At 41.6% G+C, this 26,580-nt stretch overlaps 1 protein-coding gene across 2 annotated transcripts; it reads left to right on the forward strand.

Moving 5' to 3' along the window:
- Positions 1-29: 29 nt before the first annotated feature.
- On the forward strand, positions 30-25,035 carry traf2b (Tnf receptor-associated factor 2b). Of its 2 annotated transcripts, none has more exons than XM_041898403.2 (11): positions 30-91; positions 13,295-13,502; positions 15,051-15,129; positions 15,442-15,540; positions 19,544-19,705; positions 19,858-19,932; positions 21,350-21,424; positions 22,676-22,915; positions 23,212-23,515; positions 23,694-23,842; positions 23,990-25,035. In XM_041898403.2, exons 2-11 carry the CDS (start codon positions 13,324-13,326, stop codon positions 24,206-24,208), a joined length of 1,581 nt encoding a protein of 526 aa, XP_041754337.1. In that variant the 5' UTR covers positions 30-91; positions 13,295-13,323; the 3' UTR covers positions 24,209-25,035. The 2 variants fall into 2 exon arrangements, with proteins under 2 accessions (XP_041754337.1, XP_041754338.1); XM_041898404.2 differs by lacking the exon at positions 30-91 and adding an exon at positions 11,690-11,713.
- Positions 25,036-26,580: the final 1,545 nt, after the last annotated feature.

Below are 26,580 nucleotides of genomic sequence, written 5' to 3' on the forward strand. Positions count from 1 at the left end.
CGTTTCATTACACAATAGGGGTGGAGCATGTTCCATTCAAAAGTTACAACATTACAAATGTTTCAGTAACATCACACTGGAGCACATATTGGTGAGTACAACACTTGTGTTACTTAGCTAGCAGTTATATGATTGTTATGAGGACTCAGACTGGACTCATGCACCGAGCAACTGCAGTTTTGAGCAGAATGCTTAAATTCAGACTTGATCGTAGCCTATGCCTGCCTGAAGATGGCTGCGTATTTAGGGTGCAGCACAGAGTAGGAAGATCTGCTTTACTGTTTATGCGTATTTTTTGGTCAGGCAGAAACATATATACATACGGACAAATACACGTACCTAAACTTTACCAGGAATTGTTGGATGGATGGATTTCTATTTGAGAATTATTTCATGGCAATCTTGTTTACTTTTTTCGGGGTCAACGTCGCAGAATTTGAATGGCATTAGTTTAGGCCATTCCAATTCTCTTCATGAAGTCAGTCTTACCAGTTGTATCTTATTGTATTGGTTACATTGGCAGTATACATACATCATTGACCTCGCTCTCGTTTGTACTTATGAGACATATTTGTAAATGCTGATTCCTCACGGAACTAGAACAAAAAAAGACCATGATACACTATATATAGAAAAGTATGTGGACACGCCTTCAAATTAGTGGATTCAGCTATTTCAGCCACACCCGTTGCTGACCAGCGTATAAAATCGAGCACACAGCCATGCAATCTCTATAGACAAACATTGGCAGTAGAATGGCCTTACTGAAGAGCTCAGTGACATTCAATGTGGCACCGTCATAGGATGCCACCTTTCCAACAAGTCAGTTTGTAAAATTTCTGCACTGCTAGAGCTGCCCTGGGCAACTATAAGTGCTTCTTCTTTCTTCTTCTTCTGTGGGTTTTATGGCGGACTACATCCAAAAATTGTATTGCCGAAACCACAAAATATAAAAATTAATCCATACTTAATAGTGATACTAACTTACTCCACCCTAATAAAAATAGTACATTGCCAAAACAAACAACTCCCACTTCCTCCTTCTTTTAGTTCTCCATATCTCCCTTCTCAGGCTCTAGGGCCTGATAGAGTGATACAGCTTTTGCCAATATTCCATGTAACAAAATAAAATCCATATATAATAGGGAAACTAACTAAATCCACCCAAATAAAATAGTACATTGACAACAAAACTGTCATTTGTTCCTTCTTTTAAATCTCCATATCTCCCTTCTCAGTCTCTAGGGCCTGAGATGGTGGTACGGCTTTTGACAATATTCTATGTAACTATTTTGCTGAGAAATCTTTCATCCACAGGAACCGTTCCGCCGCAACCACAATGATTTCTATCTTCCTAGATCTTTTCTCCACCTTGGCAGTTCCATTAATCACCATTGCGATAAAGGCCACAAAGTCCACCTTTTTAACCTTTAAAATGTCAGGGTCATCTTGTTGAAAGGCAACCCCTGCAGCTTGCATTTAAGGCCTATCCACCACCATGGACTCTTCAGGAGCACCATTCAAACCCTCAACCCTTTTAACCGCTGCTGCATAGGAAATGCTCTGTATAACCCTAACTTTGGCCACCTCATTTTCTTTCTCGCTTGTCCGGCATTCAAAAGATGTGGCTTCATGGTTCCCACCACAATTGCAACATTTCACTTTTTCATCACTTTTATGACACATTAAAGGATATTTTCCACAACCTGGACATCTCGGTTTCTCCCTTCTGCAAACCCTTCACACATGACCTAAAGCTTTACAGTGATCACACTGCATTGGTCTTGGGATAAATGCTCTGACTTTGTAGTTTATATAACACAACTGCACTTGAGTAGGGAGAGACTCCATATCAAAAAACAAAAGAACAGATACTCTTCACTTTTTCATAATTCGCCACTCGATTCGTCCGATGTGCATCATTCACTCCAGGAATATTTTTAATCTCTTTAACATCAACTTCCCACGAGACGCCAGCTATTACCCCCTTGAGGGGTGCCCTGTTCCGAAGAGCCACACACGACACGTCACACTTTTCAAATCGGGAGAGCCTCAACACACGTTCCTTCTGATCCGCAGAAGTACAAAAACTCAAAACAAACCCGCCTCTCGTGATCCTCACATCCTTCACTTTACCCATCACCCTCTCCACCAGTTTGGATAGCTCAAATGGATACCTCAAGATTGGTATTTATATAAGCTACTCCTCATTAACAAACCTTACTCCAAAAAGATATAAAGGGACATTCTCCTCACTATACCCTATTTGCTATTTTTTTCCATTATTTTGAACAACATTCCAATCCTCCTTGATTCTACCGCCATTAGATTCATAATCCACTTCATCGTCCGCCTCCGCCATCTTTTTCGAATCTGTCACCCTCAACTGTCACACCCACTCACTCCCGCTTCAAACTGTAAGTGCTTTTATTGTGAAGTGGACATGTCTAGGAGCAACAATGGCTCAACCACAAAGTGGTAGGCCACAAGCTCACAGAACGGGACCGGCGAGTGCTGAAGCGGTCTGTCCTCGGTTGCAACACTCACTACAGAGTTCCAAACTGCCTCGGAAGCAAGGCAGCAATACTCAATTATGCTTTAAGATACAAATGTAAAATATGTCAATCTTCCTGGATTACATTTTGTGAAAATCCCCCAAATCATGTATTTTTGTTATAGTTTTGTGAGGAATCACCCTAATGCTGCGTTCATGACCAAATGGGAAGGTTGTAGTTACCATTTATGTCGTAATGAGTTTGGTGTATTCATGTGCTTTTAAGTGGGAAATACCATCAAGGATAAAGGTCATTAGAAAGCTAGCTATGATTGTTTTGCTCTATTTTTGCCCATAAGAAGTATGTCCAGAGCTGCTTTCGATTTCTGAATCAAAAGGAAGATGAAAGGAAACATATCAGTACACTAGAATAGAAGTTTCAATAAATCAATAATTAGTTAGCTGAATGACCTGTCAAGACAGCACATGCCTAATGTGTTCTGTGCTGGTTACATTGTCTAGCTGGATACAGAACAGTTATACCTATCAATTAAGAAAATGATCACAGCTGTTAACGTAAATGCATGCACAAAAATCAATTTAAGCATGTGTTCAAAAGCTTAGAAAAACATTACAATTTGTATTTTGTTCTTTCCATTAACAACTTTTTTGTTGACATATGATATGATGTCAGAGAGCTGCAAGTGGGTAACTGTGTTTACGTGCTATCGGAGTTATCGGAAGTTCCTAGTTCCGACTGGGAAGTTTCACTAGAATGACCCTACAGGCCGGAATTTCAAGTGGGGAAACTCGGAGAAAATGTTGTTGCCTGAGTTGCAGAGTTGTGACGTTTCACCACTCACCTTTTAACCTCTTAAAGATCGGACCCATACCCAAATCTAACTGCCTGTAGCTCAGGACCTGAAGCAAGGATATGTATATTATTGATGCCATTTGAAAGGAAACAAATTTGGAGTTAGTGGAAATTTGAAATTAATGTAGGATAATATAACACATTAGATCTGGTAAAAGATAATGCAAACAAAAAAACATGCGTTTTCAATTTTATTTGTTCCATCGTCTTTGCAAAAGAAAGGCCACAATATAATATTGCAGTTTAGGCGCAATTTAGATTTTGGCCACTAGATGGCAGCAGTGTGTGTGCAAAGTTTCAGATTGATCCAGTGAACCGTTGCAATACTGGACAATTTTTGTATCAAGTCTGCCCAAATGTGCCGAATTGGTAAATTGATACATTTTCAAGTACATAACTATAGAGAACATACAAAAATGATACGTTTACACACTCCCAGGAATGTCATACATGATGGATCATTAGCTTATACAGTTGTGGTCAAAAGTTTTGAGAATGACACAAGTATTGGTCTTCACAAAGTTTGCTGCTTCAGTGTTATGAGATATTTTTGTCAGATGTTACTATGGTATACTGAAGTATAATTACAAGCATTCCATAAGTGTCAAAGGCTTTTATTGACAATTACAGTGAAGGAAAAAAGTATTTGATCCCCTGCTGATTTTGTACGTTTGCCCACTGACAAAGAAATGATCAGTCTATAATTGTAATGGTAGGTTTATTTGAACAGTGAGAGACAGAATAACAACAAATAAATCCAGAAGAACTCATGTCAAAAATGTTATAAATTGATTTGCATTTTAATGAGGGAAATAAATATTTGACCCCCTCTCAATCAGAAATATTTCTGGCTCCCAGGTGTCTTTTATACAGGTAACGAGCTGAGATTAGGAGCACACTCTTAAAGGGAGTGCTCCTAATCTCAGTTTGTTACCTGTATAAAAGACACCTGTCCACAGAAGCAATCAATTAATCAGATTCCAAACTCTCCACCATGGCCAATACCAAAGAGCTCTCCAAGGATGTCAGGGACAAGATTGTAGACCTACACAAGCCTGGAATGGGCTACAAGACCATCGCCAAGCAGCTTGGTGAGAAGGTGACAACAGTTGGTGTGATTATTCGCAAATGGAAGAAACACAAAAGAACTGTCAATCTCCCTCGGCCTGGGGCTCCATGCAAGATCTCACCTCGTGGAGTTGCAATGATCATGAGAACGGTGAGGAATCAGCCCAGAACTACACGGGAGGATCTTGTCAATGATCTCAAGGCAGCTGGGACCATAGTCACCAAGAAAACAATTGGTAACACACTACGCCGTGAAGGACTGAAATCCTGCAGTGCTCGCAAAGTCCCCCTGCTCAAGAAAGCACATATACAGGCCCGTCTGAAGTTTGCCAATGAACATCTGAATGATTCAGAGGAGAACTGGGTGAAAGTGTTGTGGTCCGATGAGACCAAAATCGAGCTCTTTGGCATCAACTCAACTCGCTATGTTTGGAGGAGGAGGAATGCTGCCTATGAACCCAAGAACACCATCCCCACCGTCAAACATGGAGGTGGAAACATTATGCTTTGGGGGTGTTTTTCTGCTAAGGGGACAGGACAACTTCACCGCATCAAAGGGACGATGGACGGGGCCATGTACCGTCAAATCTTGGGTGAGAACCTCCTTCCCTCAGCCAGGGCATTGAAAATGGGTCGTGGATGGGTATTCCAGCATGACAATGACCCAAAACACACGGCCAAGGCAACAAAGGAGTGGGTCAAGAAGAAGCACATTAAGGTCCTGGAGTGGTCTAGCCAGTCTCCAGACCTTAATCCCATAGAAAATATGTGGGGGAGCTGAAGGTTCGAGTTGCCAAACGTCAGCCTCGAAACCTTAATGACTTGGAGAAGATCTGCAAAGTGGAGTGGAACAAAATCCCTCCTGAGATGTGTGCAAACCTGGTGGCCAACTACAAGAAATGTCTGACCTCTGTGATTGCCAACAAGGGTTTTGCCACCAAGTACTAAGTCATGTTTTGCAGAGGGGTCAAATACTTATTTCCCTCATTAAAATGCAAATCAATTTATAACATTTTTGACATGCGTTTTTCTGGATTTATTTGTTGTTATTCTGTCTCTCACTGTTCAAATAAACCTACCATTAAAATTATAGACTGATCATGTCTTTGTCAGTGGGAAAACGTACAAAATCAGCAGGGGATCAAATACTTTTTTCCCTCACTGTACATGAAGTTCATGCAAAGAGTCAATATTTGCAGTGTTGACCCTTCTTTTTCAAGACCTCTGCAATCTGCCCTGGCATGCTGTCAATTAACTTCTGGGCCACATCCTGACTGATGGCAGCCCATTCTTGCATAATCAATGCTTGGAGTTTGTCAGAATTTGTGGGGTTTTGTTTGTCCACCCGCATCTTGAGGATCGACCACAAGTTCTCAATTGGATTAAGGTCTGGGGAGTTTCCTGGCCATGGACCCAACATTTTGATGTTTTGTTCCCCGAGCCACTTAGTTATCACTTTCGCCTTATGGCAAGGTGCTCCATCATGCTGGAAAAGGCATTGGTCGTCACCAAACTGTTCTTGGATGGGTGGGAGAAGTTGCTCTCGGAGGATGTGTTGGTACCATTCTTTATTCATGGCTGTGTTCTTAGGCAAAATTGTGAGTGAGCCCACTCCCTTGGCTGAGAAGCAACCCCACTCATGAATGGTCTCAGGATGCTTTACTGTTGGCATGACACAGGACTGATGGTAGCGCTCACTTTGTCTTCTCCGGACAAGGTGTTTTCCGGATGCCCCAAACAATCGGAAAGGGGATTCATCAGAGAAAATGACTTTACCCCAGTCCTCAGCAGTCCAATCCCTGTACCTGGTGGTGCCCCAATCCCGCAGCTGAATCAACTTTAGGAGACGTACCTGGCGCTTGCCAGGTTCTCACAGGCAAGTTCTTGATGATCCGATAAATGGTTGATTTAGGTGCAATCTTACTAGCAGCAATATCCTTGCCTGTGAAGCCCTTTTTGTGCAAAGCAATGATGATGGCACGTGTTTCCTTGCAGGTAACCATGGTTAACAGAGGAAGAACAATGATTTCAAGCACCACCCTCCTTTTAAAGCTTCCAGTCTGTTATTCTAACTCAATCAGCATGACAGAGTGATCTCCAGCCTTGTCCTCGTCAACACTCTCACCTGTGTTAACTAGAGAATCACTGACATGATGGCAGCTGGTCCTTTTGTGGCAGGGCTGAAATGCAGTGGAAATGTTTTTTTGGGATGAAGTTCATTTTCATGGCAAAGCGGGACTTTGCAATTAATTGCAATTCATCTGATTACTCTTCATGACATTCTGGAGTATATGTAAATTGCCATAATCAAAACTGAGGCAGCAGACTTTGTGAAAATGTGTATTTGTGTCATTCTCCAAACTTTTGACCACGACTGTACACTAACTTTCACACATCTAGATGGCCGGGCGGGGTGGGTGTGGAGCCAGAGACAGCAGGGGTTCAAACTGTAGAACCCAGTTCCTACATTTGAATATAAAAATTGATTTTATCAAACAAAACTATGCCACATTTATCTCTGGAACCCTTAGGATGACAAATCAGAGCAAGATTACTGAATGTAAGTACCTTATTTACCTTCAGAGGTGAATGTATCAAACCAGTTGCCGTGATACGTTTTTTGTTGTTGTGCACTCTCCTCAAACAATAGCATGGTATTTTGTCACTAATAGCTACTGTAAATTGGACAGTGCAGTTAGCTTAACAATAATTTAATCTTTCTGCCCATATAAGACATGTCCATGTCCTGGAAAGTTTGCTGCTACTTACAACAGTCATGCTAATTACATTAGCGCACGTTAGCTCAACCGTCCCGTATACGGGACACCGATCCCGTAGAGGTTAAATAAAATAAAATAAAATTGTATTCGTCACATGCACCAAATACAACAACCCACCATCACCGGATGGTCAAGTTGCCATACATTTTGAGCAACAAGAATTGATTAAATAGATGTGCTAATGATTTGAAAAAATTGATTGTATATTTCACCTCCCATTGGTTTAATCAGAGAAATCCTTTTTAGATATCAAACTGGCCAAGACACTAGTTATCTACTGTCGAATTTATACCCATAGGTGACCCGTGTTCCCCAAATTGTTGATGTGCAAGAACCAGAGCCAGTGATTGTCATTGTCAACTGATACATGATAAGCTCAACTTCTTCAATTATAGGCTATCCAACAAGTACATGAAATGAGGGTTTGGAAAGATGAGTGAAGAACTTAAAGAGGAACGTGATAGCTTTATTACTTTTGGTGGGGGGGCTGCAAAGTTGCAGTAAGAGTGCCATCTTGTGGCTGTGAAGTAACATTAGCAGTAGAATAGCTCCACCAAGAGGCTGATAAAATGCACTTAAAATCAAATCTAATTTTATTTGTCACATGCACCGAATACAACCGGTGTAGACCTTACCATGAAACGCTTACTTACAAGCCCTTAACCAACAATGCAGTTTTAAGAAAATATTTACTAAATACTATTTTTTACAAATCAAATAAATAACACAATAAAAAAAGGCTACATACAGGGGCCAATGTACTCTATTTACCTGACTCTCTTTACCTGACTCTACCTTTAACCAGAGCCCTGCTCATGTTCTGTTATCAATGGTTTACTGATTAGGGAGAACAAATCACTAGGGACGCTGGGGTCTCCAGGATACCAGTAATGTGTTTTGGCGTTATGATTCTGTTTTACACAGGCTATCTTTCTCCGCTTGGCTTGTCCTGCTGATATGGTTTCTATAGAGAATCAATCAAGCCTAAAACTTGTAATGAGGCTGCAGTTACAATATAATATCCTGCTGTATATTGCAGTGGCGATTTTAGCATGTAAATCTTGGTGGTGCAAACTCACCCAATTTTTATAGATGCATGCCAGCAAAGCCACTACACAACACAACACTAAACAATACATTCATTGCACTATAACGGTGACAAACGGTACCCACAAACTGTTAGGGCATACATAAAGCTGTCTCAACAGCGTAGCTTTCCTTTCAGCACTATGGAGTGAATCCTTACCACCGCTACACCTGGCTATCAGCGGAGCCTCGTCTGGCAGCTAAACAGTTTATTCAGCCTCATTTACTGCCTTTTAAAAAACCATAGCTGATGTGGCTGACTTGCTTAAATAAATATGGTTTCTACTGACTCCTTGTGGATTTGTGTATCTCGTTAAAAACCGCATTCTCCTTCAATAATAACGAATGCCGACATGAGTTTTGAACCATACACACATTATTACATTTACAGTGGGGAAAAAAAGTATTTAGTCAGCCACCAATTGTGCAAGTTCTCCCACTTAAAAAGATGAGAGAGGCCTGTAATTTTCATCATAGGTACACGTCAACTATGACAGACAAAATGAGAAATAAAAATCCAGAAAATCACATTGTAGGATTTTTAATGAATTTATTTGCAAATTATGGTGGAAAATAAGTATTTGGTCAATGACAAAAGTTTCTCAATACTTTGTTATATACCCTTTGTTGGCAATGACACAGGTCAAACGTTTTCTGTAAGTCTTCACAAGGTTTTCACACACTGTTGCTGGTATTTTGGCCCATTCCTCCATGCAGATCTCCTCTAGAGCAGTGATGTTTTGGGGCTGTCGCTGGGCAACACGGACTTTCAACTCCCTCCAAAGATTTTCTATGGGGTTGAGATCTGGAGACTGGCTAGGCCACTCCAGGACCTTGAAATGCTTCATACGAAGCCACTCCTTCGTTGCCCGGGCGGTGTGTTTGGGATCATTGTCATGCTGAAAGACCCAGCCACGTTTCATCTTCAATGCCCTTGCTGATGGAAGGAGGTTTTCACTCAGAATCTCACGATACATGGCCCCATTCATTCTTTCCTTTACACGGATCAGTCGTCCTGGTCCATTTGCAGAAAAACAGCCCCAAAGCATGATATTTCCACCTCCATGCTTCACAGTAGGTATGGTGTTCTTTGGATGCAACTCAGCATTCTTTGTCCTCCAAACACGACGAGTTGAGTTTTTACCAAAAAGTTCTATTTTAGTTTCATCTTACCATATGACATTCTCCCAATCCTCTTCTGGATCATCCAAATGCACTCTAGCAAACTTCAGACGGGCCTGGACATGTACTGGCTTAAGCAGGGGGACACGTCTTGCACTGCAGGATTTGAGTCCCTGGCGGCGTAGTGTGTTACTGATGGTAGGCTTTGTTACTTTGGTCCCAGCTCTCTGCAGGTCATTCACTAGGTCCCCCCTTGTGATCATTTTGAACCCCACGGGGTGAGATCTTGCGTGGAGCCCCAGATCGAGGGAGATTATCAGTGGTCTTGTATGTCTTCCATTTCCTAATAATTGCTCCCACAGTTGATTTCTTCAAACCAAGCTGCTTACCTATTGCAGATTCAGTCTTCCCAGCCTGGTGCAGGTCTACAATTTTGTTTCTGGTGTCCTTTGACAGCTCTTTGGTCTTGGCCATAGTGGAGTTTGGAGTGTGACTGTTTGAGGTTGTGGACAGGTGTCTTTTATACTGATAACAAGTTCAAACAGGTGCCATTAATACAGGTAACGAGTGGAGGACAGAGGAGCCTCTTAAAGAAGAAGTTACAGGTCTGTGAGAGCCAGAAATCTTGCTTTTTTGTAGGTGACCAAATACTTATTTTCCACCATCATTTGCAAATTAATTCATTAAAAATCCTACAATGTGATTTTCTGGATTTCTTTTTCTCAATTTGTCTGTCATAGTTGACGTGTACTTATGATGACAATTACAGGCCTCTCTCATCTTTTTAAGTGGGAGAACTTGCACAATTGGTGGCTGACTAAATACTTTTTTTCCCCACTGTATGTTCAGTAAATTCATAATGTTTGTTCTTATATCATTAACACTTAGCTCTAAGTATAAGCAAGTGCAAGCAACCGAGCTGCGACGAGGTAGGCCTATTCGTTCAGCACTTTCAAAATGGACACCAACAGAAATTCAGAGATGTTAGTTCAGATAAATTCAGCAAGATTTTGAGGCCTTAACTTTACAGTTCTTGAAGTTACCACACACAGAGAGCGAGCGAGAGGGGGAGAGAGAGACACGGTTTGAAGTACTTTATTAGGAATATGTAGTCTAAAAAGGAAGGAAAATACATTCCATGAGGATCCACTTTTATAGACAATAAAACAAGCACAGACAGCGCATTGCGCAAACAAAACAACCCTCGCAATGGCAACTGGAATTGGGTCTATTGCTGAACGTTTTGTTGAAAAAATATATTTGAAAGGGAAGAGGCTGTCACTGGCAAACATGGTTACAGACCCAACAACATTATATAGTATCCCCTCCTGGATACCCCCCCCCCGGTTTACATATTTTCCTGATAAACAATGGCTTGACTTTTGATCCTAAAACTGGGATTTCTTACTAGGATTAAATGTCAGGACCGTTCAAAATGTATTATCCCAGTTGGAGCTCGTTTTTTTTTCAGAGTTCCCAGTTGTCTTGAACGCACTGAAGTCTGAGATTTCCGAGTTTCCAGTTGTTTTGAATGCGGCAGAAGTCATGCTGGATTGACAGCATGGCCAATCTATTCAACCTTTTCTGGCTGATGGTGTTGTGTGTGAATGTTTATCCTTTTAAGCTTGGAAAAGAGACCCTTTCAGACAGATGTTTCAAATCCTTGAACCCAGACTTGGACCACACACCCTCTCCATCGAATAGCAGACAGGGGAAGCAAAATGGGGATTGCTTTGCGACACTCGCAGTTAACCACTTATTCCTTCCAAACCACTCATTGTTGAATTTGCTATTTCCGACATGTTGTGTAATGTTTATGTCCAATGGCCGATGAGCACCGACATGTTTTCTCTACATATGACAAGGATTGAAAAGGATTTGCCAGTAGAATGTTGATGTGATTCATGATGATGACTGCTTGTCTAGCTAGCTAGCTTGCTAGCTAAGATTTTGAAAGTATGATGTTGACATGATCAGTCCAATCAAAGCTATGGTAGCTATTATGTGATTTGACGTCATTCTATCTGTGGCCAATGACCTTGGGCCTTCTTGGATGGGCACTTCAATTGTAAATCTATGGCAGCATCCAAGGGAGTTTGAACAGCCTAGCTCTCCCTGTAGATTCTGCGGTGACATAGTGTCCCCATGAGTGACAGAACACTGAGCCAATCATGGCGCAACTAGAGAAGATTACCAACTCCTACGCTCTGTATTTCGCTGGCTGCCCCTCCACCACAGAAAGCACACCTGCATTTTGGAGCTGCCATACTTCAGAATGAGACCATGTTTGTATGCGGCTTTATTAACTTAATGATTATTATTTTATTTTTTAACATTGTTTGCAAACTGATTTGTGACATGAATATTTTTCTTTAGCTAATAACAAGAGCCCCACCTGCCCTTAATGGCGGGTCGCCACTGGTATATTGTATGAAATAGGGTTGTAATCTGTTGTGCCTTATTGCCAAGTCATGGACTTGTCATCACAGTTCTTTGTTTATCACAAATCACATTTAGCCTAGTTCTTCCCAGCTGTGTCATATGACAAAACATGTGAATTATGATGAATTATCACATGCAGGATCACAAGTTTTGATAAATGCTTTCTCATTCTTACCTCTGTACAAAGTAACCCACAAGTCAGACCCTGTGTATTCATTCTACAATAGCCTTTATTCTACTTTACGCAACTGGCAGCTGGTAGGCTTATCTATTGGCTTGCTATATTGTGTCTGGTCTGGTGTGATTCCCACATAGTCTCTGATCCTTGCTTGCAGTCCAAACAGGGTGCTCTAAATATAATCATTTATTTTGTGGATCCAGCCATCTTAGAATAAGGGAAAGAGATAGCTACATAGGCTAACTAATGTATTTAATTAAGCCTTTGCACTGTCTTGCATACTGTATAGGCCACGTGATTTACATGGCTGATTCAGTTGGAAAAGTATTTATTATGGATACCCATTCTTATGCCAGCATCAGAAAGGTTATCAGTGTTTGCATTACTTTGCATTTTTGTCCAATGATAACACTGCTGTGTTTCATGCCAGACTCCAACCAGACAAGCTAGAACTCCTTTTCATTTCACAATACATCCTCTTTCACATCTTATTTCTCTTTCACAAGCTGTCTTGAAGGGACTTCACTTTACCCTTTGATAGTATTACGAGAATCCTTTCTCTCTGAGACTAAAAGGATTACGCTTCAATCTGTCCATACTGCACGTTGGCCTGCCAAGCCTCTCCTGTAGAATTATCTGTTGATTACTAAGTAGCTACTGCTGCATGGCATTGCATGTATGTATTGTTGTTTTGGTATGAGGTAGAATGTTGAATGACTGGAATGTGCTCAGACAACACATACAACATAGTTGGCTTTTAGTGTATAGGCCTTTGTCTTGTCAATGGAAAGATTGATTGACTGCTGTTTTGTTGGCACACAAAGTACTAGTTTGTTATATACCAAGAAAAGTGTCGGCTTGTATCCAGGGAACATGCCAAATGAGGTGCAACAGCACTCAAGGCAGAAATACAGGCAATAGATCAGTTGTCAACCTGAACTCTTGAAATATATGTTAAAGAAGTGTCTGTTTTAAGAGTTAGTGCTTTACATAGTTTGCTATTTGCATTGCATTGATAGTTAGCTGAAGTAAGCCAATTTCTATGTGCAGAAGTTGGTTGTGGATGTGTTAGGGGGGGTGCACAACTCAACTGTGCATGCATCCCACGTGCAACAGCTGCAAATGAATAAACAGAACTGTTTGAGTTCTGCAGCTAGCCTATACTTGTGGTGGCCTGGGAAGGGAGGGTGTAGGGGATGCATGCAGTTGATCCATCTGCTCATAATAGTGTTTGATGTTTGTTTACACAGGAAGCTGTATCAGAAGTTGATGGAGGAGCATGGCTCGCATCTCCCTGCCCTCTTTAGACTCCTCCCTCCAAGGGATACCCAAGAGTGTGCTGGCTGTTTCCATGGAAACTAAGTACCAATGCCAGCAGTGTCACCAGGTCCTGAGGAAGCCGGTCCAGGCTCAGTGTGGACATCGCTTCTGTGTCCACTGTTTGAAACTGCTCACCAGGTAGACTACAGGATCATCTCACCACAGCCACTCTCCCAGCTCTGCAAACCTCGCTCTTTCCCACACCTTTAAAAACCCATTCTCACTGAGCATGCTGCTCCACCCCACCCTGTCCTGCTGTAGTTGCAGCAGTGCAGTGTCTCTCTGTGGTGTTGTTGTTGTTACCTTGGCTCCCATCAGCATCTCACCCTTCCACTTGATGAGCCATCATAGACTGAGTGTGTCTGTCTGCGGTGGGAGTCTGGTAGCACTGTCAGATGATCAACACTAATGCAGGTCCAGCCTCCACTGGGATTATCTGGAATGGATTTTAGCTCTGGAGGTGGTAAAACTGGACCAGGCTGCTCTTGCTGATTCCTACTAAAGATTTCTACTCCCCGGGAATGTTTTTTCCTCTCCATCTCACACTGCCTAATTATTTGTGTTTTGTTAATCTGATCATTAACACACTGGTGTTCTTTTAACTTTGGGCACCTTTTTCTTCTGTGATGCCTCCTTCTTTTTAACTGTGATCTTAAAGTTTTTTGTCACACCTTTAGTCCTTTAAATAATTCACAAATGATAGAGCAATGTTTTTGCCCATTTAATTTGCTAACTCCAGTCAAAAATGTGGAGTTGAGCATCAGCATTATGTAGTTACAGGATTATCTGATTATCAGTGAGTTATCAGAGTATGTTCAAGACCGGACATTTCTGACTTGTGAAATGTAAAGACATCATTATCAGAGATCAGACTACATAGAATCTGTACTGGGGAAAGCAATAAGTGAAGGTGTACATGGAAGGTAATTGTAAATACTGTACAGCTATTAAGTTGTTTGTCAGGAGAAACATAAGTTTGACTATGAACCTTTACTGTCACAGTCTGATGCATGCCTCTACAATTCAGATAAAATACTTGGAACTCCGAGTGCCCTCTTTGTGCTGATATTGAAATGCAAGGAAGTCATGTAGTCATCTATGACTACTCAAGAATTGTACTATTTAAAAACCTAGCCGGTTTAGTTTGAACCCACTCACCCCACACAGGGAGCTCTCATAGTGCAACTATTTAGAGTGTAAATGATATCCATATATGACCCTCTTCAGTATACTGGTGGTCTGACTCCTCCTTCACACTTATCATCTGTTTAAATTCACTCAACCAATCAGTGGATATAAACTTCAACCTTTTAATTTGTGTTAGCATATTTGTTGCCTTGCATGCTGATGCTCCTGTCCTTGTATGTCTTGCCCGTGCTCTCTAATTATAGTGTTGTTAATACCTATAATTACAGTGTCTTGCTGTAGATCTGACTATCACCTATTTTATCCCACACTTGACATGACTTGCCCAACAAAAGTGTCATGTATTCTGCAAAGCGCTACGTATGCTACATAGTTACATGATTCATCTTTCCAGTTTAGCCCTGTGCTTTATAGCCCACTGGTAATCATCAGAGACGCTGGTAGTGGATCAGGTGAGGCTAATGCATTAAGAGCCCTCTATCCAGCCACTGAAATCATGTTTTAACTGTAAAATCACATGACGTATGTCTCCATCATCAGCTCTGGACCCAAGCCCTGTGAAGCCTGTCGACAAGAGGAGATATACGAGGAGCCCCAGTCCATTCTCAATAGCAATGAGGTAAGCCTTGGTGCCATTCATTTGACTTCTAAGAATATCTCTGGTGAATCATGTTTTCATTCACAAGATTCCTATTCATTACAGTTCAAAGCTTGAGGGAGAAAATGAAACTTGAGGGGGGAGAAGTGAACCATGTAGTACATTTCCCTACTTATGTAGTTTGCCAGATGCCCTCTTCACGAGGCGCCAACCACATCCTTCAACCACACCCCACATTGTCTGGACAGCTCACAGTGAACCAGACAGCTATGTAATTACAGTACTCTTTGTTCTTGTCCCCCCCCCTCTTTGTTCTTGTCCCCCCCCCCAAAGGCTTTTCCAGACAATGCAGCTGGTAGAGAAATCGCCAGCCTGCCTGCCAAATGTATCAATGAGGGATGCTCTTGGACAGGTTGCATCAAAGAATATGAGGTATAGTAAGGACTTCAACAGTGAACCTACAGTTACTAGGTGCCTCATTGGACACAGATTGTGAACTTTCTGTTTGAAACAGAATGCCTTTGTCTCATTAAGGCTCAGCATGGAAAGTCCCTGCCTGCTCGCTCTGGCACTCTACTATGTATGAGGCGGAAAGTGGAAAGTACCAAAGTCTTGCTGGGCTAGATTAACCATGTTGTTTACAGTATTCACTGGAAGACTTAGCAATAATACTCATAATAATGATACTGGCTGCTATACTACACATCTCAAAATGCTAAGATTTTTGTCCTTTGACTTTAGTGCTTTAAAAACAGGAGGAAAGTATTTTTCTGGAGGAAGGAACTTTGCCCTACAGCTCTGAAAGTTAAACAAACATGTACTGTTGTATAATACAAGGCATGTCAGCGAGGGGGACGTTTTAAAAGGCCATTCTCCTTTTTTTATTTGGTCAGTGTTGTATTTGCGTCTTATAAATCATATAAATATGCTGTTTGGGTTATAAAAGGGGTGTCAAGACTGTCAATTATATGTGACATGCTTGTCTATGCTAATGCAGTGAAAAGGGGTTTTTGGGTAATGATTGATACCGGTACATGTACGTCTCCCAGAGCTGTGGGTAGAAGTTTAGCCTACAGTGTACTGCAAATCAACAGTAGTTTCACATGGGGAAAAAGTAGTGATACTAGTACTACTGGTATCTACACTGCTATAGGGCTGATTCAGGAGATTCTTTTTTGCATACGTGCACATTGTGTAGATGAATGTCACGCTGACAACTTGCTGATTAGCTAAACCTCTGTTCTTTTGGTCACACTTAATTTGGATAGTCCGGATAGTCCATCTGTAGATGCTCTCCAGATGATCATACTATCAACAAACTATCTGTTGACAAGCAACTGCTGGCTAAGGTTACTGTTAGGGTTAGGGCTTAGAATAAGGGTTAGGTAAGGGTTAAAGTTAGGGTTAGGGTAAGGGTAAGGGTTATGTTTAGGGTTAGGATAAAGGTTAGGGTTAGTGGATAGTTAGTTGAAATGTTACTGATAGTCTGTAGATGCTCTACAGACTATTCAAAAGAAGTGTTATCAAGTGTTTCTCTGACCTTTTTAGGGTTGTAGGAGGTAGTGTGATATGTCAAGATGGAGAAATGAAAGACACAAACCTCATTCAATGTCACACTGGGGAATGGGAAGATATACACTGTTGCTAACCAACCGGGATGGGCTGACCTTTTTCCACTATTTTAGTTTCCATTCAGGGAATTATGTTAATTAAACACGTTGTTGACGTTGGTTACAGTTAAAGTTAGGGGTGGGTGGAGATATATTCGGGTTTGGTTGTGGTAAGAGTTAGTCATGGAAGCCTACAGTGGGCCATGCCTGTATGGTAAGTTCCAACTCAAAATGAAGAAAATAGATGTGTACTCACCAGCTCTGCTGCTTCCACTGATGCTCAGGGAGCAGAGATCCCACAGAGCAGAAATACCCCACCCTCCTTTACCCTACCACGTGTTTTTGAGATGAGACAAAAAGGAAGCACAGTAAATGTTCAGTTGCAATTTGCTAGTTACCGCATGAACTGTGTAGCAGTATTGTGTTTGCGTTCCATGACACAAAGATTACTTTACACACCCTCACAAACACTCCCAGGCCACACGCACCTATCATGCTTCCCGCTCAGAGGGGGATGTTTGTATTTGAATATGAAAAAGGCCATAACTGCCTGCTTACCTGCAGGGTGCAATACACTGGTTCAACTGTTGCAACAACCACAATCAATTGTTAACTGGGGTGCATCCAAGTATTACACTTTATATACCACAGAAGACTGAAATATAACAAAACCGTTTGACATAGAAACACCGGATTTTCAGCGTTTGTTTTAAAAATAATGTTGATTAATTATGAAATTATGAACATTATTAATAACATTCCACCCATGAGGCCACTCGGGCGATCAGGTCATTTGACTCCAGGAAAGGGATCTATGCACAGGTTTACAGTCATTGTAAACTACATCTCCTCCCAAAGTACACTCATGAGTAAATGCCAGGTGTTAAACCTACCTACAATTCAAATACCATTTAACTTCAATACAAATACTAAGACCAGTCATAACCCTACTCCTTTTGTTTGAGGAATTCACATACAGTGGGGAAAAAAAGTATTTAGTCAGCCACCAATTGTGCAAGTTCTCCCACTTAAAAAGATGAGAGAGGCCTGTAATTTTCATCATAGGTATACGTCAACTATGACAGACAAATTGAGATTTTTTTTCTCCAGAAAATCACATTGTAGGATTTTTTATGAATTTATTTGCAAATGATGGTGGAAAATAAGTATTTGGTCACCTACAAACAAGCAAGATTTCTGGCTCTCACAGACCTGTAACTTCTTCTTTAAGAGGCTCCTCTGTCCTCCACTCGTTACCTGTATTAATGGCACCTGTTTGAACTTGTTATCAGTATAAAAGACACCTGTCCACAACCTCAAACAGTCACACCAAACTCTACTATGGCCAAGACCAAAGAGCTGTCAATGGACACCAGAAACAAAATTGTAGACCTGCACCAGGCTGGGAAGACTGAATCTGCAATAGGTAAGAAGCTTGGTTTGAAGAAATCAACTGTGGGAGCAATTATTAGGAAATGGAAGACATACAAGACCACTGATAATCTCCCTTGATCTGGGGCTCCACGCAAGATCTCACCCCGTGGGGTCAAAATGATCACAAGAACGGTGAGCAAAAATCCCAGAACCACACGGGGGGACCTAGTGAATGACCTGCAGAGAGCTGGGACCAAAGAAACAAAGCCTACCATCAGTAACACACTACGCCGCCAGGGACTCAAATCCTGCAGTGCCAGACGTGTCCCCCTGCTTAAGCCAGTACATGTCCAGGCCCGTCTGAAGTTTGCTAGAGTGCATTTGGATGATCCAGAAGAGGATTGGGAGAATGTCATATGGTCAGATGAAACCAAAATAGAACTTTTTGGTAAAAACTCAACTCGTCGTGTTTGGCGGACAAAGAATGCTGAGTTGCATCCAAAGAACACCATACTACTATGAAGCATGGGGGTGGAAACATCATGCTTTGGGGCTGATTTTCTGCAAAGGGACCAGGACGACTGATCCGTGTAAAGGAAAGAATGAATGGGGCCATGTATCGTGAGATTTTGAGTGAAAACCTCCTTCCATCAGCAAGGGCATTGAAGATGAAACGTGGCTGGGTCTTTCAGCATGACAATGATCCCAAACACACCGCCCGGGCAACGAAGGAGTGGCTTCGTAAGAAGCATTTCAAGGTCCTGGAGTGGCCTAGCCAGTCTCCAGATCTCAACCCCATAGAAAATCTTTGGAGGGAGTTGAAAGTCTGTGTTGCCCAGCGACAGCCCCAAAACATCACTGCTCTAGAGGAGATCTGCATGGAGGAATGGGCCAAAATACCAGCAACAGTGTGTGAAAACCTTGTGAAGACTTACAGAAAACGTTTGACCTGTGTCATTGCCAACAAAGGGGTATATAACAAAGTATTGAGAAACTTTTGTTATTGACCAAATACTTATTTTCCACCATAATTTGCAAATAAATTCATAAAAAATCCTACAATGTGATTTTCTGGATTTTTTTTCTTCTCATTTTGTCTGTCATAGTTGACGTGTACCTATGATGAAAATTACAGGCCTCTCTCATCTTTTTAAGTGGGAGAACTTGCACAATTGGTGGCTGACTAAATACTTTTTTTCCCCACTGTAAAGTCTGTTAAGGAATTAATGTCGTTTATGGTATGATCTCAAAACCCAGAACTAAATCTCATTGTGCACTAAATCTAACAAGCGCTGTCAAACTACTCAATTTGGTTCCGGGGGTTTTCAAATGCTGTCTAACATGTACCATTCCCCCTCTCAAAGCTTGTGTCCAGATGTGTCTACAATCCGGGCTGCATGCGATGAATTTGTTTGAATAGTCAGTGATGGTGTCTTTGTTTTTGTTTCTAGGCACAACACGAGGGCAAGTGTGAGTATGAGCGGGTACCATGTGAAGCCTGCCAGGTCCTCATCCTGCGCAGTGAAAAAGAGAGGCACAACGAGAGAGAATGTGAAGCAAGAACATTGAACTGCAAGTACTGCAAAGTCTCCTTCAACTTCAAGCAGATCAAGGTGAGGGAGCTTATCTGGAGAACACCAATAGTCAACAAATATAGAATTAGCAACAGTACTTTAGAGTAAGATGGTGATGAGATGCTTATGGAATGTCCTCCTTACTCTCTGGGATGAACTGATATTCTCTTACCACTCCTCATGTATTACAGGCTCATGATGAAATCTGCCAGAAGTTTCCCATTCAGTGCAAGGACTGTGGAAAGAAAAAGATCCCACGGGAAAAGGTCTGTGCTCTGCTGTAGCTTTGTGACCTTTCAGGTAGCCTAGCAGTTAAGAGCGCTGGGCTGGTTCGAATCCCCGAGACGACTAGGTGAAAAATCTGTCTGTGCCCTTGAGCAAGGCACATAACCCTAATTGCTCCTGTAAGTCGCTCTGGATAAGAGCGTCTGCTAAATTACTAAAATGTAAATGTAATTTAGCTTCATTTCTAGGTCAGTCAATCTTATCTTATTAGCGTTGTTGGTGCCATACTGTTTCTGCTTTCAATAAGGATACATTATTGCCTAGCCAAGAGGAGTAGCCCACATTTAAAAAATACTACAGTTTACTATAGAATACTATGGTACTTACAATATAATTCTTTAGTAAACTGTAGTATACTGTAGAATCCTATAGTCCACACTAGTATCCCTCGATTGTGTAGTGCTTACTATATAACTTTTTAGTATACTGTAGAATACTATACTCCACACTGTAGTATCTCTTGATCGTGTAGCGCTAACTATAGAATGTTGTAGAATACTATACTACACACTGTAGTATGCCTCGATCATGTAGTAACCAGGCAAACAAAAAAACAAGGAAGTAAGAAAGGATATGTAAACAACAAAGTCAATGGCTGGTCTTCCAGAAGAGTGCCAGTCAGTCATCAATGGAACCTATATTTGCGTGCGGGTCCCCTTCCCCATTTCCCAATGTGTGCCACCCATGACTGAAAAACCTACATGCCAAGTATAGACCATATATTGTGTTGCCTACAGCTTATAGAAAAGAGCAGAAGTGCGGAACCTTACCGTTCAGATCACAGTCTTACCTACATACAGGTTATGGACAATTTGCTCTTTTAGTTTGTCCAGTAAGTTTCCTCAAGGAGAAAGCCCCAAAAAGATTACAAATAATAAAATATAATAAAACAAAAGACAATAGTATACAGCATACTACAGTAATGTCCGCAAAAACACTATAGTAAATACTATGGTATACTACAGTCATTTCCTTCTCTTTGCATTGTTGGGAAGGGCCTGTAAGTAAGCATTTCACTGTTAGTCTACACTTGTTGTTTACGAAGCATGTGACGAATAACATTTGAATTAATATCTTCAAAACACTACAGTAAAGTCTGCATAAAAACTACAGTGAATACTATAGTATATAAATATAGTAATACTACAGTATACTATAGTATTTGTTCATGTGGGAGGCCAGAGCATGAACAGAATGGCCTATGTTAATCATTAGGTCTTACTATAAAGTATTCTCATAACACAACTTTCCATTTGAGTTGGACCTTTGAACTTAGGTTATTTTGTTCTGTCTCTCAACTGTCAACTTTCACATTTGAAATGATGGTGGGTATTTTCAGGGTTTGCCCACATTTGTCTTCATAACCCTGACCTTTCTCTTTCTGTTCTGTCCCTTCAGTTTCTAGATCACAGCAGATCCTGTGCCAAGTCTAAGACTGCATGTCCATTCAGTGAGGTTGGCTGCAAGACTGTGGTATGTGTAGAAGATAAATTATAACTAATCAGATAAGGTTTTATCTAAATGATGATGCCTTTAGATATTTGAAAAATGCCTATCTTTGAACATAACGTCCCAGCCAGCTCTTGAGTACTGGTTTCTTGTTTGTCATAGCGGAAACAGGTTTGTTTTACTCAGTATTTTGCTATGACCTGACCTAATTTGTCAGTCAAATAAATATGCCAAATGTGTAGCCTTGTAGATCGAGAGAAACTTGCCCATTGTTGGGGTGCAAAGATGACTATTATACTGAACAAAAATATAAATGCAACATACAACAATTGTAAAGATTTTACTGAGTTACAGTTCATATAAGGAAATCAATCAATTGAAATAAATTCATTAGGCCCTAATCTATGGCTTTCACATGACTGGGAATACAGATATGCATCTGTTGGTCACAGATACCTTTAAAAATGGGGCTCACAACGGGCCTCAGAATCTCGTCACGGTATCTCTGTGCATTCAAACTGCCATCGATAAAATGCAATTGTGTTCGTTGTCCGTAGCTTATGTCTGCCCATACCATAACCCCATCGCCACCATGGGGCACTCGGTTCACAACGTTGACATCAGCAAACCGCTCGCCCACACGACGCCATACATGTGGTCTGCGGTTGTGAGGCCGGTTGGACGTACTGCCAAATTCTCTAAAACTACGTTGGAGGCAGCTTATGGTAGAGAAATTAACATTCAATTCTCTGGCTTCAGCTCTGGTGGACATTCCTGCAGTCAGCATGCCAATTGCACGCTACCTCAAAACTTAAGACATCTGTGGCATTTTATTATGTGACAAAACTGCACATTTTAGAGTGGCCCCAGCACAAGGTGCACCTGTGTAATGATCATGCTGTTTAATCAACTGCTTGATATGCCACACCTGTTAGGTGGATAAGGTTTTTGTGCATATGGAAAATCTGGATATTTTATTTCAGCTCATGAAACATGGGACCAACACTTTACATGTTATGTTTATATTTTTGTTCAGTGTATCTCTGATTTAGATCTGCCCTTGGGTATTGGACACACCCTTAAAAGAGAGACATGTTTCAAAAGAGACATCTAGTGTTTGTAGAGAGTAAATGCTCTATGATCTTTTATGTGCAGCCCCCTACAATTGAATTCCAGCTTGAATTGCAATATTGAAGGGCATCTGAAATTGACACAACAGTATCATACAGACTAGTTAACTCGGTGTGCTAAACGCCTTGTGTTGTGTCACTGCAGATTGATAATGGGAAGCACAGTGACCACGAGCAGACGAGCGTCATGGAGCACATGCGTCTGATCCTGGCGATGATGTCTATGGTGCGGCTGCAGTGTCCGGAGGCCGCGGGGCCGGGGGAGTGGCAGGAGGACTCTGGGCTGGGCCTTTACCGCGCTCCTGAGGAGGGAGCCACAGCTTCTGCAGCCACAGCCGGGGGCGGAGCCGCTGCCTCTGGACAGACCAGTGGCCTTGACCAGAAGGTGGGTCTCATTTGATCGGATGTGTTTGCTATGTAGGAAAAGTACAGAAGCTAGTCTGTGTCTAAATTTAGCAGCCCAAATGTGGTTGTTGTTGTCCCTCCTCGTGTGTGACGGGGGCAATGATAATCAAGCTGGTAAATTATGAAACAGACTGGCATCGTACATGTACTGTGTTGTTATTTAACTATAATAGATTACCTGAAAATTTGTCCATGTGAAGTTGTTGAAGATACAACAACACATAGTGTAGGACTGGTATTCATTGTGTTCTCTGTTCTCCACTTGTGGTCCTGCAGGTAACAGTGCTGGAGAATATAGTGTGTGTACTGAACAGAGAAGTAGAGAGGAGCTCTCTCACATTAGAGGCCTTCTCACGACAACATAGACTAGACCAGGACAAGATTGAGAACCTCAGCAACAAGGTGCGTCAACTAGAGCGTACTCTCACCATGCGGGATCTACAGCTAGCCGAGACAGACCAGACTCTGAGGGAGCTCCAGTTCTGCACCTTTGACGGTGTGTTTGTTTGGAAGATCGCTGACTTCTCACGCCGCCGCCAGGATTCTGTGGCCGGGCGAACACCCGCCATGTTCTCACCAGGTTAGATCTACGCTGATGATATGTTATTCTCTAGTCCTGCATATCCTTACTCGTTAATGTATCGTAAATATACCATACCGATACACATTTATCGCAATGTAATTCCACAAGTATGTGTGTGTGTTAGTCAGAGGCAGATACTGAGGGACTGTCTAAAGTAGTTTATCTTCTCCCACAGCATTCTACTCCAGTAAGTATGGCTATAAGATGTGTCTAAGACTGTATCTGAATGGGGACGGAACAGGTCGAGGGACACACCTTTCTCTTTTCTTCGTGGTGATGAGGGGCAAGTGTGACGCTCTGCTCAAATGGCCCTTCAGTCAGAAAGTGAGTTTCTTTACCTTTCTGATTCCTGATTCAATCAGTCTGTCATATTAACTTCATCTTACTTATGTCTAACATAATTAACTACAACAGAATGCATTGTAAAACAAACAAAATATTAAGCCTCCCTCCTATTTCTCTTCCCTATAGGTGACTCTGATGCTGCTGGATCAGAATAACCGGGAGCATATTATTGACGCCTTCCGACCTGATGTCAGCTCCACCTCCTTCCAGCGGCCAATCAGTGAGATGAACATAGCCAGTGGCTGCCCACTCTTCTGCCCATTAGCTAAACTGACAGGCAAAAGCTCCTACCTTAGGGATGATACCATTTTCATCAAGGCCATTGTAGACCTCACAGGCTTGTAGAGGCTGTGGAAGCCCCTTACACAAAGGCACAAAACGCAGACGAATATATAACTTCTGAAATTACATGATATAAGTAATATTATTATAATATGCATATATTTATTATTATAAGTATATCATAGACACTGTTTATTTTGCTGGCTGAAGGCATTGGAATGAAAAATTAATTCTGCTAGCAGATCTTTTCAATTGGTTTAAACAGAGAAAAATAGGGTGAGTGATATGGCCAAGTGTTGGCTTTGTCTACTAGAAGTGCAGTATTATGCAGAGGATGCCGAGGCAATAGGAGCTTGTCAAATTTGGTCTTATTGGGCTTATTGCACATAAATCACATTATGTATTTCTATTATATTATTTTCCAATATCGCTTAATTTAGAGACACTGATGTGATCATGCCAAAATGACACTGTCAAGTTGTGAAAAACGACTTTTACTTGAGGTAGCACCTGTTGTACACATGCAAAAGCATGTGTTAGAGATCCTGCCCATTCATCGTGTGAGCAGGGACAACTTTTTAAATGGCAAAACCAACCGGTTGGCCATTTATATTAAAGAAATGTTCCACAAACTCCACCTAGTGCTTTCTCAAAAAAGCTACAAGCCGGTCCAAGCCCGGATAAAGGAGGACGGGTTAGGTTATGCGTAAGACTAGTAGTAGTGGCGCATGGGTAAAATCACTGGGGAAGCCAAGCCAGGAAAAAAAGCCATATTACAACCTATGTGTTGTGATCGTTGCATTGTCTGCTCTATGACCTGTTAGTTCATATGCCTTGACACCGTGATATATAGGCCTAAGGCCGAGACAATAAGAAGACACAGTGGCAGAATACATTTCATGGGCAACGATCGCCAGGCCAGCTAGTTAACATTAGCCTAACGTTACTACATCTAGCTACATGTTGAACTTCCATCCTCTCGGGCCAGGGGCACAATGTACAAATTTATGGTTGGATCAGAATTGCCGTTATAGTCATTGACCAGTACGGATAATTACAGTGCCTTGCAAAAGTATTCATCCCCCTTGGCGTTTTTCCTATTTTGTTGCATTACAACCTGTAATTTAAATTGATTTTTATTTGGATTTCATGTAATGGACATACACAAAATAGTCCAAATTGGTGAAGTGAAATGAAAGAAATAACTTGTTTCAAATAATTCAAAAAAATTAATAACGGAAAAGTGGTGCGTGCATATGTATTCACCCCCTTTGCTATGAATCCCCTAAATAAGATCTGGTGCAACCAATTACCTTCAGAAGTCACATAATTAGTTAAATAAAGTCCACCTGTGTGCAATTTAAGTGTCACATGATCTGTCTCAGTATATATACACCTGTTCTGAAAGGCCCCAGAGTCTGCAACACCACTAAGCAAGGGGCACCACCAAGCAAGCGGCACCATGAAGACCAAGGAGCTCTCCAAACAGGTCAGGGACAAAGTCGTGGAGAAGTACAGATCAGGGTTGGGTTATAAAAAAATATCAGAAACTTTGAACATCCCACAGAGCACCATTTTTAAATCCATTATTAAAAAATGGAAAGATTATGGCACCACAACAAACCTGCCAAGAGAGGGCCGCCCACCAAAACTCACGGACCAGTCAAGGAGGGCATTAATCAGAGAGGCAACAAAGAGACCAAAGATAACCCTGAAGGAGCTGCAAAGCTCCACAGCAGAGATTGGAGTATCTGTCCATAGGACCACTTTAAGCCGTACACTCCACAGAGCTGGGCTTTACAAAAGAGTGGGCAGAAAAAAGCCATTGCTTAAAGAAAAAAATAAGCAAACACGTTTGGTGTTCGCCAAAAGGCATGTGGGAGACTCCCCAAACATATGGAAGAAGGTACTCTGGTCAGATGACACTAAAATTGAGCTTTTTGGCCATCAAGGAAAACGCTATGTCTGTTGGAAACCCAACACCTCTCATCACCTCGAACACCATCCCCACAGTGAAGCATGGTGGTGGCAGCATGCTGTGGGGATGTTTTTCATCAGCAGGGACTGGGAAACTGGTCAGAATTTAAGGAATGATGGATGGTGCTAGATACAGGGAAATTATTGAGGGAAACCTGTTTCAGTCTTCCAGAGATTTGAGACTGGGACGGAGGTTCACCTTCCAGCAGGACAATGACCCTAAGCATACTGCTAAAGCAACACTCGAGTGGTTTAAGGGGAAACATTTAAATGTCTTGGAATGACCTAGTCAAAGCCCAGACCTCAATCCATTGAGAATCTGTGGTAGGACTTAAAGATTGCTGTACACCAGCGGAACCCATCCAACTTGAAGGAGCTGGAGCAGTTTTGCCTTGAAGAATGGGCAGAAATCCCAGTGGCTAGATGTGAATAGTTATGCACGCTCAAGCTTTCTGTTT

The sequence above is a fragment of the Coregonus clupeaformis genome, chromosome 15 (assembly GCF_020615455.1).
Source record: "Coregonus clupeaformis isolate EN_2021a chromosome 15, ASM2061545v1, whole genome shotgun sequence".
Classification (NCBI taxonomy): Eukaryota; Metazoa; Chordata; class Actinopteri; order Salmoniformes; family Salmonidae; genus Coregonus; species Coregonus clupeaformis.

Excerpts from the sequence above, each read along its gene's own strand:
- traf2b (XM_041898403.2), top strand. The coding sequence starts at position 13,324 with ATGGCTCGCATCTCCCTGCCCTCTTTAGACTCCTCCCTCCAAGGGATA. Across the intron at positions 13,503-15,050 it reads TGTTTGAAACTGCTCACCAG|CTCTGGACCCAAGCCCTGTG; the intron begins GTAGACTACAGG and ends CTCCATCATCAG. Across the intron at positions 23,516-23,693 it reads ACCCGCCATGTTCTCACCAG|CATTCTACTCCAGTAAGTAT; the intron begins GTTAGATCTACG and ends CTTCTCCCACAG.